Below are 15367 nucleotides of genomic sequence, written 5' to 3'. Positions count from 1 at the left end.
GCCAGTCCATGTCTCTACCTTCCCTACTCTACCTTCTGGAGTTCTTGGTGCAGCCAGGTGGGTTTTCTGCCATGCCTGTTTGACTTACTGCATGTGGGAATGGATGGCTCCTGTGTTTTGGGGAGGTTATTCTCAAAGATGCCATTCCTGGGCCGTTTTTAGCACCCCAAATCATTAACTTCTTATGGCAGATATAAGGAGACATGTAAATAGTGCATGGAAGAGTCAAAAAGGGAGAGAAAGCTGCCTGATGGACAAAACCACTGATGACCACTGATGTAGAGCTCTGAGAAGAGGCTGCTTAGTGTATGGATCAAAGGAGCCTGGTTACACAAGACCAAAGCAGTGCAAGATGTTTCAAGGAATCTGTATTCAGGATTTCTAAAAAATAATTATCTAGAATTCATTAGTTGCAGTATCCTCTTTTTATACTTCTAACTCAACAACACTGAGAATTAATGTAGGTTTTCCTTTTTGAAGTCCACTTTCACAGTAGAACACTCCAGTCCAGACCTGCCATTTTCATTCCTGTATTTTGCTGGGTTTGAGACATGCTTATTGCACTTTTGAAGCCAAGAAGCATTTTCTTACAGCATATTTTAAGTGATGCACTGTGCAACTCCCTGTTTCTCCTATTAACAAACTTGCACTACTGTAGAGCCCTTAAGCCAGGGATGTTTGTAGTGCTGATCAGATTTCATGCCAGGGTAATTAACTGTGCTGGCTGAAAGAAAGGATTAGCACTCAACATGCTTTGCTCAGGCTTGATATGCTGTTGTTTATCCAACCCATGGAAGACTTCCTTACAAATTATTCTTACTGACCCAGAAGGTTTTAGTCTTATGACTTTATTTAAGCTAGATTTTTTTTTTACAGCTTCTTTTGACAAGTATTGAAGGAATTTTATCTGGAATAGTTTGACTGGAGAGGAAACATCATCAATGTTTATGGCATGAGACAAATTAATCTCTTTCTGGATTTTTTTTTCAGTGTGACAAAAAATAGCTGCTGTCTACTCATCAGGGTGAGCCAGAATTTCAGCTGCATCACCCACACACATCTGTCAGTATGATTGTGGCAGAATAAATATTTTTAAGTGTTTTTTCCTTCTGTGGATTATGCAGTTTGAGTTTTCCTTTATAAGGACATTATTGCTGTTACGGGGCATAGCCCCTGGGCCATACAAATTTGTACTTGAATAATTGGATCTGTTGCCACAGGTCACCTTTGACTTCAAACAGAACAACTGGCAATGACCTTTTGTTGAAAAACCTGAAATGGTAACTCTTCCTTGCTTGAGCAGTGCATACAGAAATGTATTTTTGGACTACTGTTTTTGCAACTCATTTTATAAAACAAAAGCGAATGAGAATTTGTTTGTTTTTTTAAATTGTACATGTAGTTTTGAAGGGTGTTTGTTTTATTTTTCAGTTAGTTTTGGAATAAAAAAGGAGGGAATTCTTGCCGAAAATAGACTTCTAACTTTACTAAGAATACATACATGCAAAGCTGTGATAATAAGGCAGAGCTGTTAGTAAAGATATTTTTTCTATCATAGTTTGATGGTGCCAGCTTGAACCCTTTTATGGTCCAAAATACTGAATTGTATAGCAAATTGTTAGTGCTAGACTGGAGTAAAACCCCAAAATCTTTAGTTTTAACTAATTACTCAGGGTATGAAATAAGGCAGATAAGTCTTGGCTCCTCATTAGAAATGGACAGTCTTATTACTCTGGGCAAATAACATGAATTTAATATGTTCTCTTACAGTAAGTAGTTACTTGTCCAGTCATTCTTGTTGTAGCTAAGAAGATTGAATACAAAAGCTCTGGAGTGGAGCCTGCTTTCTTCAGGAATGTGATTAGTTCCTTAATTATAGCACTTTACAAATTACATATTTGATACTGCTACAAGAAAAAGGATTTCAGTAATTACTTTTAGTATCTATATCATTGGAAATGAAACATTAGGGACTTGGTTTCATTTCACATGGTACCCTGGGAAAATCTTTTATTCCAATGCCACATAATACACTGGAACTGTTCTGTAACAAAGAAAACCAGTTCTATAATGTGCACATAAATTTTTGTGCACCTCAGTGAGAGCTGGAGTTGAGAATCAGGTGAATTATAGTGGTCACACTCAATCAGGACTGCTAGCTTTCTACTGCAGACTATCAGCTGCCTTACTGCTGGCAAGACTCCTGGAGGGGAAAAAAAATGGTGTTTAAATTGTAATTAGGCCTGTATTGTGAGAGCATCTCTTGTGGTCAGGAAATATTTAAATTCCAGATACTCATCTTAAAGCAAAAAGCACCATTTTCTGTTAACATTTCAGGTCCCACTAATGAAAACTACAGAGAAAATAGATCCTTTGTCTTTTTAGTGTTGGCTGCTAGCATTTCAAATGTTAAGTTTTGAGGGAGAAATAACTCACCCAAAGAGTACAAAGAGGTTGCCAGAGGTACCAGGTGTGTTATCTGTAGTTGGATTTGCTTACCTCTCTGTGTGTGCATCTGAAATGAGATGACCAAGCTCTGAACATGACCTCTTACTCAACAAATATATAGATATATATATATAGCACAGCACCTGGAGTATATTTAAGTTCTGACTTAAACCTTGACTTCAGTGGAAGGGCAGAGGAGAGTGGGAGCGATTTCCTGCAGCTGTTCATGTAACCCTCCAGATGCCAGCCTGCAGCATAGAAATTCTGGGGCACATGGAGGAATCATTTTTGTCAAATGAGTAGTAACCTGAATGTGAAACTAAAAAAATGAAATGCACTTCTTATGTCTGTCTTGTTGCTGTTAACCAGACTGTACTGTGCTAGAGCATTGTGCATGAATAAATGTGCATGATACAAGTTCTAATGCAGTCCAGATGAGCATGGGTAAGGACTCCAAGGTTCAATATCTGATGAGCATGGCACGGTGGAAATACAGTATTTCTTTGAGACTGAGCTTACTGCTTCAAGTTTTGTTCTAGTTGTTTATTACATTGGGTAAAGCCTGTAAAAGTTTTATAAATCCAAAATTAAGCACAGCCTCCCTGCAATAACCACAGTGTGCTATTGGACTGCAAAGGCCTCAAGAGCTGAGGTCTTCCTTTAAACCAAAACAGGAAAGCAGAGGGCTTTTGCTCCATCTCCTTGTATGGGAGTTTCCCCTTCCCTAAGGAAAAGTTTTTATTTTAGACACCCAGGTACCCCAGCTTTCCTGCCCTGTGTTCTTTATTGCTTCCGTTTTTCAATCTTGGCTACGTGTTAGTATCGGCAAGAATCTTGTGATAAGAAAAATTGCAAAGGTTATTCCTTTCAGTCTCTTGTTATCCCTAATGTTGCGTTTCTATGCAAGCATTGCCCTGGATTTGGATTGTGATGCTTTCAGAGGTACAGTAGATATAGCTTTTGATTCCAAGAACACTAATAATAAAATGTACAAGTTACTTCAGGAATGGAAATGGGCAAAGCTTATAGCTATTTTAAAAATAGCAAATGCTGTTTCAGCATACGTTTAAACTGTTTGGTAGTGTGTAATAGAGGTTTTGTTGCTGTCTGCTGAAGGGGAAAAAATTATTCAACTGATCAATGTGTCTTTCTTGCATTGTCTGTTTTCTTCTCTTCCAGAAGCCCTGTTTTGTAAGTCCACTTCTATAATCTCATTTTGATGTTGCTGGGGCACAAAAATGCCCTGCAAGGCTTCATAGGTAACAAATCCAGCATTAGCATTAGGTTTACTTAGTTGTATGCTAACAAAGAAATTCTGTGATCTGTTTCTGTCTGTCCTGTCTACTCTAGACTTAGGCAATGATTCCTCTGACTAGCAGGTATTAAGCAGCCAGTCTCAGCTATAACCTTGGTGATGTCAGCCATACAGATGAGCAAACAGCCGAAGGTGTTTTGTGAAAAAAAAAATCCCATCCATCTTCTGGGGGTTAGAGTCAGTTCATGGCAGTAGTCATAAAAATTGGCAATTTAAAATAGCAAGGAGCCCTGAATTCAATATTAAAAGTATGTAAACATTATGCTGTCAGCTGGATGCCTGTCTCCTTGTAAGATAAGAACAGAACTTACTAGAAAAGGAAACTGAAAATGAAAGCAGATCTCCTAACTTATTTTTGGAATTTGCTTGGGCTGGACACTTTTGAAAGGTTGAGAAAAATACATGCACTATAAAGCAATTATAATAGGTTATAATAAACCTATGAATTTCATACCACTTTAAATGTGAAATAAAATTTAGAATACAATTTTAAATTGTGAACAGTTCTATATTAGTGAAGAAGTGAAATTCCATTTTTTTAGTATTGGTTATGATTTCAGGATAAATAATAAACTGAGATTTTCAGCTTTGTACTGATTCAGGTCCTTCATCTTGCAACAGCTGATTAGCTTCTCAGGAGCTTCTTTGGCTAGAGTGATTATGGGAATGTGATGGCAGCTGCCTGCCCTCTTGGAGGAATCTGTGCTGGTACATTTTGCTCTTAGCACACAAGTAGAGTGCTTTAAAATCCAGAGAATATACTGATGAGTCCTTGGTAGGTGCAGGTGCAAGTTAGAGAGCTGATGAGTTAAATAATACCAGAATGGAGAGTCATGATACACAGTCATGATACCTCAAAGCTTAGCTCTGATATGCTGGCACAGTCAGGGGTTCAGCATGACAGGAGAAGCACTTGTGTTGGCTCAAGATCTTAAATTGCCCTCTAAGTATCTATATGGTGTGGCTCACTCTTAAATTGCTGTCGAGGTGCTCTCCTTTTTCAGCTGTTGCATTGTTGTTGGTGGTTGGATTACTCTTCCAGCAAAAGCAGACTTCTGCTTTTTTTAAGCCTAAGGAAATTTGAGTCTATATCTGCATCTTCAGTGGTAGCACAGGGAGTCTGTATGGCCACCCCAGCCTTGGACCATGTACCCAGAATCATGACTGTGGGGCCCCAGGACATCCTAAGAGCAAGCCAATGAATAGAGTACAAAGCTGTAAGAGCGGAAATTTCCTCAAGCCAAGGAGTACTCCAGCCCAGATGCTCACCTTGTGCAGAGGGCCTCCTGTAGAAGCGTGGCTGGTGCACAGCTTTGTGACTGAGGGATAAGGGACCCTGCTATGGCACAGGCTCCAGCAGAGCTGTTCCCTCCAGGGGTGGAGACGGAGTAGAACTAATTCACATCCTAAGTATGCAGGCTAATAGACAGAAAAAACATTACTCAGTTTCTCAATTAGATCACAACTCTGCCTTCTGAAGGGTTTCATCTTGCTTCAGTGATGAGTCACTCCTGTTTTTCCCCAGTAGTGCCAGCGCTGATTGCGGAATGGAAAGTTTTTATTCATGGACTGATCTGAAGGTGTTGTTTCCTTTCACCCATGAGTTCCCCAAGGAAAGGGTACACAAACAGAGCAGCTCTTCCCTGCAGCACTGCCCAGGGAAGGTGTTGCCAGCCCTTTGTAAATCTGTGCATGCTTGTTCCTCTTTCCCCATGCAATAACTCTTTATAGGGCTCAGGAAAGGTGATGTCAAGTGTCTAGAGGCAAGCCTGGCTTAAGGATGCTACCGTGTCATTCCTGCCTATCTGCTGTAATGTGCAATCCTCTCAGCTCTCTCAATAAGAATTCAAAATACCTTTTTTAAGTGATTTTCTTTACTAATTTGGTCCACAGCGTATTGCTGCAGCTGGCCTGCAGGCTACACCTGAAAGGGCACTGTGCTAGAATGTGGGCAGGAGATGAAGCACCCAGGGGGTGAAGCTAGGGGTTGAAACATTTAAATCCTCTTTGTCACAGACCCTTCTGTACTTTGAATCTGCTTGTGCCAGTTTTCAGTAGCTTGAAACTTTTGCCTAAACTTTCATATCTACTTTTCCCTCTCTTTAAAAATGAAGAGCGTTCCTGAAAATTAGGCATATTTTTCCTTTTTTGGTGCCTAAAGTCTACAGGGAAACCCATACTGTAAAATTCAGCTTCAAAGAGAAGGAAAGTGCATTTATGGTTTTTTGGTATGTGGTTTGCCAACCACTGGATGTCAGTGCTGCTCCACTGAGGAAAGGCTCTACTGAGGAAAGCTTTGCCTGCTTCCTTCCCTGTAGATGTGAAGGAAATGAGAGCTGAGGCTACTGGCTTTTGTCACTCAAATACTTGGGCAACATTCATATTTATTGAAAAAAATCTGCCACAGATATTAAAACATTTATTAATTGCACATATCTAAAACAACTACTATATTTCCAACCTCTAATTCTCAATTCAAGATGAGAAAGACTGTGAACAGGAGTTCCTGCAGTCTGTCAGAGCTTATGGGCTTGATGAGTCGGTCTGTGGGCTGTCTAATAAGTGAAATAAAGTGTCTGGAAAAAGCTGGAAGCATGATCTTACTAGAGATATAAATGTAGTGTTTCACTGCTTGCAAATGGTACATTTAGCAACACCCAATTTGAGGAGATTTAAGTTGGCTATGTAGCAAAAAGCCTGTCTAGACCTTTGGGTTTATGTTTCAAAAATGTATTAAATTTTTGTGGAAGTGGAAGAAATAAGCAGCAAAAAGATTTTTAGTTCTTTTTCAAGGTTTTGTTTTTGTCCTTGAAGGCACTCTGAAACACTGTAGCTGTCCCTCTTTTTATTCAGAAATAAACAAAAAATTTTCCTAGTTAAACTGCAGCAGGTGCAGGTTGGGAGTACAGTGCAAGCTGCATCAGTTTCTGCCTTCTCTTGTGAGACAGAAGGCTATTCTGCTGCCTTTGACATGGAGCTCTTGAATGGCATTCAGCTGGTGTGCTGGTTTTTTTGTTTTCCACCTTTTAATGTAACCATATCACCAAAATTAATACTGAGAATATATGTGTGAAGCGACACCGTTCTGTTATAAATCTGTTACTAAACATATTAAATCTTCTGTTTACACAGCCTACTTAACACACCTAGGTAAAGGTATCCATTTTATCTCTGCAGATGCAGTTGTTGACAGCTTAAACACTTGTGCTACAAGTGTTAGTACTGCAATCTATAATCAACTGGAATCTTTGAGAGGGATCTGTGGAAGGAAGGTATCTATGGCCTGAACCTTATAAACAGCCAGTCTAGCCCTTTTTTATTGGTAACTATGATTACCTGCAGCTACTTCAGGCATAAAACCTATCAAGCTGAGGGATTTTAGTCAGTAGTTTGTACATTTAGAGATTGTGCTGTTTCAGAGGTTGCTTACAGCACACCTAAGAAACAAAATTCCTTATTAGATAAAATTTTGCTGTAGTCTGTTTTGATTCTGTAATTTTCTTCTCCCACAGAAACAAAATTAATAGTATATTTCTAGTAATGTTTTTTATTTTCTGTGAGGTGAGAAATGCATATTAACGCATTGAGAAGTGAAATGCATCCTTCACTAAAGAAACTCTTTAAATACCCGTGGATGTGTTATGTGAGTTCTTTCCATGTTTAACTGAATGTAGTTTCAGAAACTCTGGTGATCTCTCATGATTAAGGTAATTCTTTCCAAAAGCAGCAATGTTTCTGTGCACTTAAGCTTTTTATTGTATAAAGAGAACTATAACTAGGGAAATTTGTGCATCTATAAATTTAGGAGTTTTTATTTATCACTAATAATTTCTTAATACATGACAGCTGTCCTTGAAAAGTCAGAATCTTGCTAGTTGAGACTTTATTTGCTGAAAGATGAAAAAAGGAAGGATTTTTCCCATTGAAATCAAAAGTGCTATGTCTCTATGTTTGGTGATGGGAACTATATTATTATTGTTGGAAAAGAGGCTAGTGATCAGGTAGGAAAACTTCCAGTTAAGGAAATACTTGTACTGGTTGTAGGGAGTGAATAGTCTCACTTAGATGTGCAGTTGGGGAAATGGACATTACAATTGCAGATTGAATACATTGTTGATAAATGTGATTTAGAGGTATTGGAAAGTGTGGAAGGTATTGGAAGTACTCACATTGCTGGTTTCTAAATCATCTCTAACCTCTCAGGAAATAAGACCTGAGTCATCTGCACTATTTTTGTTTGGGTTTTTTTCTCTCTCTCTTTTCTTGAATTTTTTTTTCTCCATGTGTCATCTCTTTCAAGGAAGGAGCCCATTGAAATTGGACCAGGTCTGAAACTTGTGCTGGACCAGTCTACTTTTATTTTTTTTTTCTTTTTAGTTATATCTCTATCTGTGATGCACTGAAGCTGTATTACCTTTTATATCCTGTCTCTCTTAAATCTGAAAGATAGCTGTCAGCAAATATTTTGTTTGCACAAGGATGCTGTTAAGCAGTTCTGTAAATGACAGTGTGAAAACTAATAAAATTGACTCTTTTTACAGATGCAAATACTGGCATTATGATGACAACCTGCTCACCTCCAGCGTTGTCATCGTCTTCCATAATGAAGGGTGGTCCACGCTCATGAGGACAGTCCACAGTGTCATCAAAAGAACACCAAGAAAATACTTGGCAGAAATTGTTCTGATTGATGATTTTAGCAACAAAGGTACATTTGGAATATTAACACAGTCCTTGTAGAAAAGGATTCTTTTTTAATTTTCCTGAGGTAGTTTTCTTTCAATTTATTACCTGCCATGGTTTGAGTTGACTAATGGGAAAAAAGATTGGTTCTTCACAGTCTTTGAGTTCTCTACCACAGTTTTGGGTACTATGTAGGAGAAAGGTGGGATAGCTAGTATCTCTCTTAGCTCTTGTGAAAACAAGTAGTTTGAAGAATATCAAAGGGGTTAAGCCTGTTAGGAGTAACAGGCTTCCTTTATTGCATAAAGGAATACAGATGTCTTTTTTTTTAACTGTGATAAAAACCTACTTAGGCTATTAAATTATTCAGATTAATTTTCAATATCTTTTTCATTTCTAACATCCTCTTTAAACTTAACATCACATTAAGCTGCTTATTGTTTCTTATTGAGGGGAGGAATCTTTTAAAGAATTTGAATATGTTTTAATTTCTGCCTTTCTTTGAGTCCTGTCAATGTAAGTCCAGAGATCTTCTTCCTTTGTAATTTACATTCTGATCTTGCTTTATGGCAGGATGCATGTACTTGTCTTATAAATGTAAGCATACACTGTTTTGGTTTTTTTTTTTTTCTTTCATGGTGGTATTGTCAGCATTAATGCAATACAAGGCCAAATACAGAGAGGAACTGAAAGTGGTCTCCTAGACACATAAGTTAATTGAGGCAGGGGAAAAAAGACTGTTTTTCAACTTTAAACAAATTTCAAAGTAGTGCATCACAGCTGCTCTTTCTGTAAGATTTTGTTGCAGCATGGTTCTTGAATAGATGTTGACAGAGAAAAGATGAGACAAATAAAAATACGATTTTGAATGTGTGGAATGACGGTCTCTTCTAGACAATGTTGATGATGGCTTTAAGAAAGGCAAGTTTGGTCAGTGGCACAGGATACCCTCATCTTTGTTTTCACATGAATTGTGTAGTGGCATAGCAAACAGATGACTGTTCTGAAACTCTCCTTTTTATTAAATGATCTGGGTTTCTTCCAGTTCCAGTGTTATGGTAGCTGTTTTCAATGGGTGTACTCACTACAAATTTTTACATTTAACTCATCATATAGTTGAGGTAGCCTTTTTTCAGTATAAGCCACAATTAAAAATAGTTATTGTGTGTTATTTTTTGCCTCATACCTGTAGATAGGTAGGTATCATTTTCTGTTTGCTTTCACAGGAGAGGGCAAGTTACCTGTATTATAAACTGGACTACATTTAGCTTAGTCTAATAAAGATACTGAGTGCTAAATTATAGTCTTCTGTATTCTTTAACAGCTGTTGAGAATTGGGCTTAGATATACACACATGCTATAAGCCAAAAATACCTTCTTTCCTAAGGGATATAATTTAAATAATTCAGTCAGCAGACATATGCTATGTTTTTGCTTTTCAGCTAGGATCATGGCTTTCCTACAGAGCTGTTCAAGGACTGACTTAGCTGTATAAAGTAACTGTGACACTGATTGTGTCTAGAATACTTACCAGATTTTTTACTGATGATAGGTCTCAATATTTGGGTTTCACATGACTTGTAGCTGACTCTGTGCCATGTATATGTAGTTCATGGAATGAGTTTGTCTGGCATAGAACTTGTACTATTTTTCCAATATATGACATTTGTAAAACAAAAGCAGTACTTTTAAAGATTTTTTTCTAATACAGAACTTTGTTGCTTTCTGCTCATAAATAAATGGTTAGCAGACACAGCTAGCCTAGAACTAAGATCCAGCACACACTTGACTATATTTCTAACACTTCAGTTTCCCAGATAACTTTCTTAAATCAGCAAATACAACAAAGAAAGCTCGAGGTGCAGTTTTCTCAGGTATGGGTGGCTGGTAAGACAAGCATGAACTGGAATTACTCTGAACACCTCGCTGCAAATGCATTCGTTCACCATAATAATTCTTCAAATTGCTTTAGGCTATTACTTGGTAAATATAATTAACTTAATCTCATTAATTCAAATTATATTCTAGAAGAAAAATGGCCAAGAGAGCAGAATCTTGCTCTACTTCTTTCTCCTTAGAGAGAAGAATGAGCTAGTATGGGCTGCAAAGCGTGCCAAGCTGCCTGAAGAGTTTTCCAGTTGTTAGGAGAGCTGCAAAATACAAACACTCTTAATCACAGCAGAGCTGCTTTTTGCTTTTTCAGCCAGAAGAAGTCATGCTGACAGCACAGATACAGGATTTTCTTCTTCCCCACCTGCTTTCAGGCTGCACACTTCATGTCTGCCTTTCCAGCCAGCAGACCACCTTATGCTCTTGGAGCCCACTGCTGAGTGACACGTGCTGGACTGGGTGGATGTTTGCTCACGCTCAGTGTGGCTGTCCTTATTTACTTATTGTGCCACCCCTTGAGTGACATGAAATTAAAACGGAGCACAGCAGTTGCAAACACTTCTAAAGGCTGGCTCCAAAAAACCCTGCCTGTCCTTCTTTATGAGAAATCCTGTTTCATCAGAAGAGAGTTACAGCTGCATAGAAGCTTATATATGTTATGTCTTACAGGGAGAAACAGTTGCAATGCTTGGAAAATGTCCTTTTCATTATAATTCTTAGTATAAAGTCAGTTGGGAGCAGTACTTTTGCTGAGTGACACTCCTCCCTTAATCTCTCCTGCAAACAGCAGGGTTTGACTGTGGAGAACTGTGCAGAGATATGTGCTGATTTCTACTCTGGCGTTTCTTCCTTTGTCAGAGCACAAAGAGAACAGTAATAAGAAGATTGCCAAGCTAATTGAATGATTCTATCTCCATTTTCTATGGAGACCTCTGTATTAATTCATGTTAGCGTCCAAGAAATGTTTCAGCAATTTCTACTGCAGTGTCAATGAGGCCAGGCTGTTACACAGGGGTTATTTTCCCCCTGTTTTTCTTCTATTCTCAATAGAAGCAGTTTATTCTTCTGTGAATGCCAGCTGTGGGAAGGAAACAGCTGTTCTGGAAGGGCAATGAGAATTCATAAAACTGTATTTTCTAAAGCTTCCTACAATTACAGTTGTGTGTATAGGTCTCCAGCACTTGTTATGTATTTGGGCACCAGCTTGCTTGTTTTCTGAAGCAGAGAGGCCAGTATCTCAGCTGGAACTGCTTTTGTAGCTCATGCACCTGTAAAGGGTGACTGTGAGGTAAAAAAAACAGTGTTCCTAGTAGCATTTAAAGGCTTTGTCTACCTTTTGTGTTTACTTATATGTTCTTTATTGTTACCTGTGTTTCCAACTGATGCAGCATCCCATGAGATAACCAAAGGGGAAGTAACGAGCATGGGCAGGCAGCAGTATTTTTATTAACCTGTGTAATGGTGCTTGCCATGGGGAAACTGAAGCAGTAATCAGTGCCTGAGTTGGAGCTGAGAGCCCCACCTTAATAGTATTACAGTCCAGGGCACTCACAGGCAGGAAGCAGCTGCTCTAGGAAGCAGTTCTGATACCATTTTTCTGATTCTCAGAATGCTGTCCATGAGCTGAGGGGAAGAAAACCTACTTTCATCCTCCTCCCCCTTTAATCTGCAGTGCCTAAGATCCTTTGGAGAAACCGTGTGTTTTTAAAAGACAATGATTCATGCTTTAATCATGCACTTAGACATGAGAGAGGAACTCAAACAGGGGAAGGTCAGATTGGTGATTGTAATATTTTGAAAGGTAAAATACACATTTCTGAACAAAAACCAGATTGCTGTAAGACTGTTGACAGATGTCATAAATACACATTCTAGGTGAACAAAATTTAATGTTGGCCAAACAATATTTTTGACTGTAAAAGTATCAGGATTTTTTACACTACTGTCATGCAGGCTTTGTAGTATGGGAAGGAGGAAAATTTCAGCTTTCCTGTGGGAAACAACACTTGCTGCTAACCCTGGCATGGTTTCAGATAATGGACTGCAAAGTCCTGAGACTTGTACTGTGGAAAAGCTTTACACAATCACTATGACAGGTTTTTACAGCTCCCTGTGAACCTCACATAGTTGAACATTTGATAAGTAAAACATTTGGCTTCATAGGCAGGAGAACTGGAAACAACTTCAGGTTTTACATCTTTAAAACATTCTGGACAGTCCTTCTGTAACACATACTTAGAATTTGCAGCATAAATAATGGTGTGGTATAAAGATTCTCTTAGTACCACTTCAGTATGACCTCAAAACTCTGTTGGTTTTATCTTATAAAAATTAATATCACAGCTATCAAATAACATATTCTCTATTTATTACATGGCATGTTCTTCTATACAGCATGTGATAAACTTGTTCTTTCTCTAGTTTGACATTTGTGTAACCTTGAAGTTTTCCTAATGCACAAGGATTTACAAAAGAAATTTTAAATGTGTGTGGGAAAGGAGAATACATAAAACTTGGTTGAGAAAACGAGGAAGGATAATAAGAGTATCAAAAGATAATGATTTCAAAAGATCATTCTTTGGTAGAATTGCTGAATTTTCAATATTGGAAACTTCACTTCCAAGAAATGCCATTTCCTCTTCAACTACATGTAGCTTTTGTTCAAACTATTATTTTTAATTCTGCTAACAAGAATATAAAATATACTGAAACGTCAGTTGTGGAAGTCTCCAGATTTCATCATTTTAACTCAGGTTGCAGAAAGTGTTTCTGCTGAAGTAACCTGATGGCATGTCGCTGCTGAAAGGGACATCCTCCTCTGCATGTCTCCCCCATCCTGTTAGATCAGCCCTATGCCTTAGGATTTTAGCCTTTATATTTTTCAAATCCTGTGCTGCATTAGTCCATAACTCTAAACTCCATATAAAGCATTAGTTAATTGTCTTCGCATTTTGGTCAGACAAAACAATCCCTCTGGGCCTGAGATTCTAAGGTACCTTACAGCCTCAGACCCCAAAAAGTATAAACAAAAGTGAATTGGGGGGGAGCAAACTGGGGGAATATGACTTCATCACCTGAAGCCAGAATTGGAGGATTAACCCCTGATGTGTAAATGGACCAAGCTTATATCTGTCTGAAAACTCGTGACCATCATTCATCTCGGGTGTAGCCTCTCATGGAAGCTTGGACTGCCCAAGATGTATGTATTGAAGTCCTTTAATAAATACCCATTTTAATCTCTTAGTCTTGTCTAGCCTCTGTTCTAGCAGCCACTCCAAGGCATCAATCACAGAAATAGTAGCAATCAGCCCCTCAGAGCTGGTGCAAAGCAAACCAGTGCATGGATGTCTTAGCTGTCAATTAGGCGACTTATTTTGGTTCCTGACTGAGAGAAACTGAAGCTGTAGGCAATTCTTTTGAGCCTTTGAGTACCAAAATAGATTTTTAACAAACACCAGTAGCTAAATCAGCATAGCCACAAGCAGCAGGCACCTGGTTACCAGCCTTTCTGCCTCATGAGTTTTTTCAACAGAATCATCTGGGCAAAAATATTAAGCCATTAGGATCCTTCTCTCAAACCGTGTGGCAGGAATGTGGTTTCCAGAGAAGTTTGGCACAGACAAATACAAATCTAAAACCATTTAAGCATAGGTCATCTTGATTCTTGTGTGGTTACTCATTCCTTTAATGATTGAAGTCCTCTTGGCTAAAGGTTTGTTGTCTCCTCAGTATGATGCACTCCTGGCCCTCCAATTATTCTCATTAATTTAATTAGAAGATTATTGTAAGTCCTTCACAAGAGGGAACAGGTCTAGATGAAGGAGGGCAGTAATTTGAGCATGGTGAGATTCTGCCTCAGGTTTCCAGATCATTAGTAGACTGACAGAAAATTTTGTGAGGGTGCAAGTGAGTGAAGGGAAATGTTTAACTGAAAAATGGTGCCTTCAGCTGTACATGTGACATCATCTGATGAGGAAAGACTGTGTGTTGGAGTGTAGACACTTCTCTGACCGCTTGGAACACAGACAAAAAGCTGAAAGCCACTCTGTGATATATAGAAGTGACTGTGAGTTGTCCACCCAGCTCCCTGTGGTGTGACCAACCACTTCAGCTGCCATTTCTTCAGATTACCAGATGCAAACCTGTGCAATGATGTCAGTGGTCTTGATCTCCTTAGTCTTAGTGTTTGTGAGTGGTTGAATTAAAGGTTCTTGTAAATGTGTGTAGATATTTTTGGCTCATATTAAGAGAACAAAACTCTTTATTATTAAACTACCCAATTTTTTCTTTGTTATCTGATAGCACACTTACAAGAGAGGCTGGATGACTACATAAAGCAGTGGAATGGCCTTGTAAAGGTATTTAGAAATGAGAGGAGAGAAGGCTTGATCCAAGCTAGAAGCATTGGAGCCCAGAAGGCTAAACTTGGACAGGTAGGAGCCAGTTCACTCACAAGTATGTCTGTTTTTTTCTTTTTTTGGGGAAAAAGTTGTGGTAGCTTCAATTCAAAAAGACGTGGAAATTATTGATACTGTTTTAAGAAGAGATTCATTTTACTAATTTAATCTTCATTTTATTGTTTATAATATGAATTGTATGTCAATGTAAATAAGCATAATTAAGTAATTATTATACGGAAATGTAAGTTACCATTTTTTTTTCTTTCAAGGTTTTGGTTTACCTTGATGCCCATTGTGAGGTGGGAATTAATTGGTATGCACCACTTATAGCTCCTATATCTAAGGACAGGTAATATTCTCCTGTTACTTCCAGTGTCTGGCCTTTTAGAAAGTAAAAGTCACAGTAATAATCTTCACTGTTCAAACTACAGTCGATATGTTTTATATCTATATCAAAGTACATCAATATTCCGTGTGATGATTATATTATCTCCCAGTGTAAAAGATACATAATGAGGAAGGAATATAGTCAGGGAAATTGATCTCCAGGTAGTTTATTTTAATAGGCATACTGAATATTTTGACTAGTGTAGATTATGTGTAACTCTTGTCTTTTACAATGATCTGAGGC

General features: G+C 38.3%; 1 protein-coding gene across 6 annotated transcripts in view; it reads left to right on the top strand.

The window, feature by feature from the left end:
* Positions 1-15367, top strand: part of GALNT7 (polypeptide N-acetylgalactosaminyltransferase 7) — a 70700-nt gene that overhangs the window by 37421 nt on the left and 17912 nt on the right. For all 6 annotated transcript variants that reach the window (XM_021552588.3, XM_021552666.3, XM_085578835.1 and 3 more), the window contains 3 exons: positions 8305-8471; positions 14639-14769; positions 15006-15085. In XM_021552588.3, coding sequence (XP_021408263.2) covers positions 8305-8471; positions 14639-14769; positions 15006-15085 — 378 coding nt within the window. The remainder of the gene's footprint in view (positions 1-8304; positions 8472-14638; positions 14770-15005; positions 15086-15367) is intronic.

Source organism: Lonchura striata, chromosome 4, assembly GCF_050655825.1.
Source record: "Lonchura striata isolate lonStrDom1 chromosome 4, ASM5065582v1, whole genome shotgun sequence".
Lineage (NCBI taxonomy): Eukaryota > Metazoa > Chordata > Aves > Passeriformes > Estrildidae > Lonchura > Lonchura striata.
This window is presented reverse-complemented; position numbering and strand designations above follow the sequence as displayed.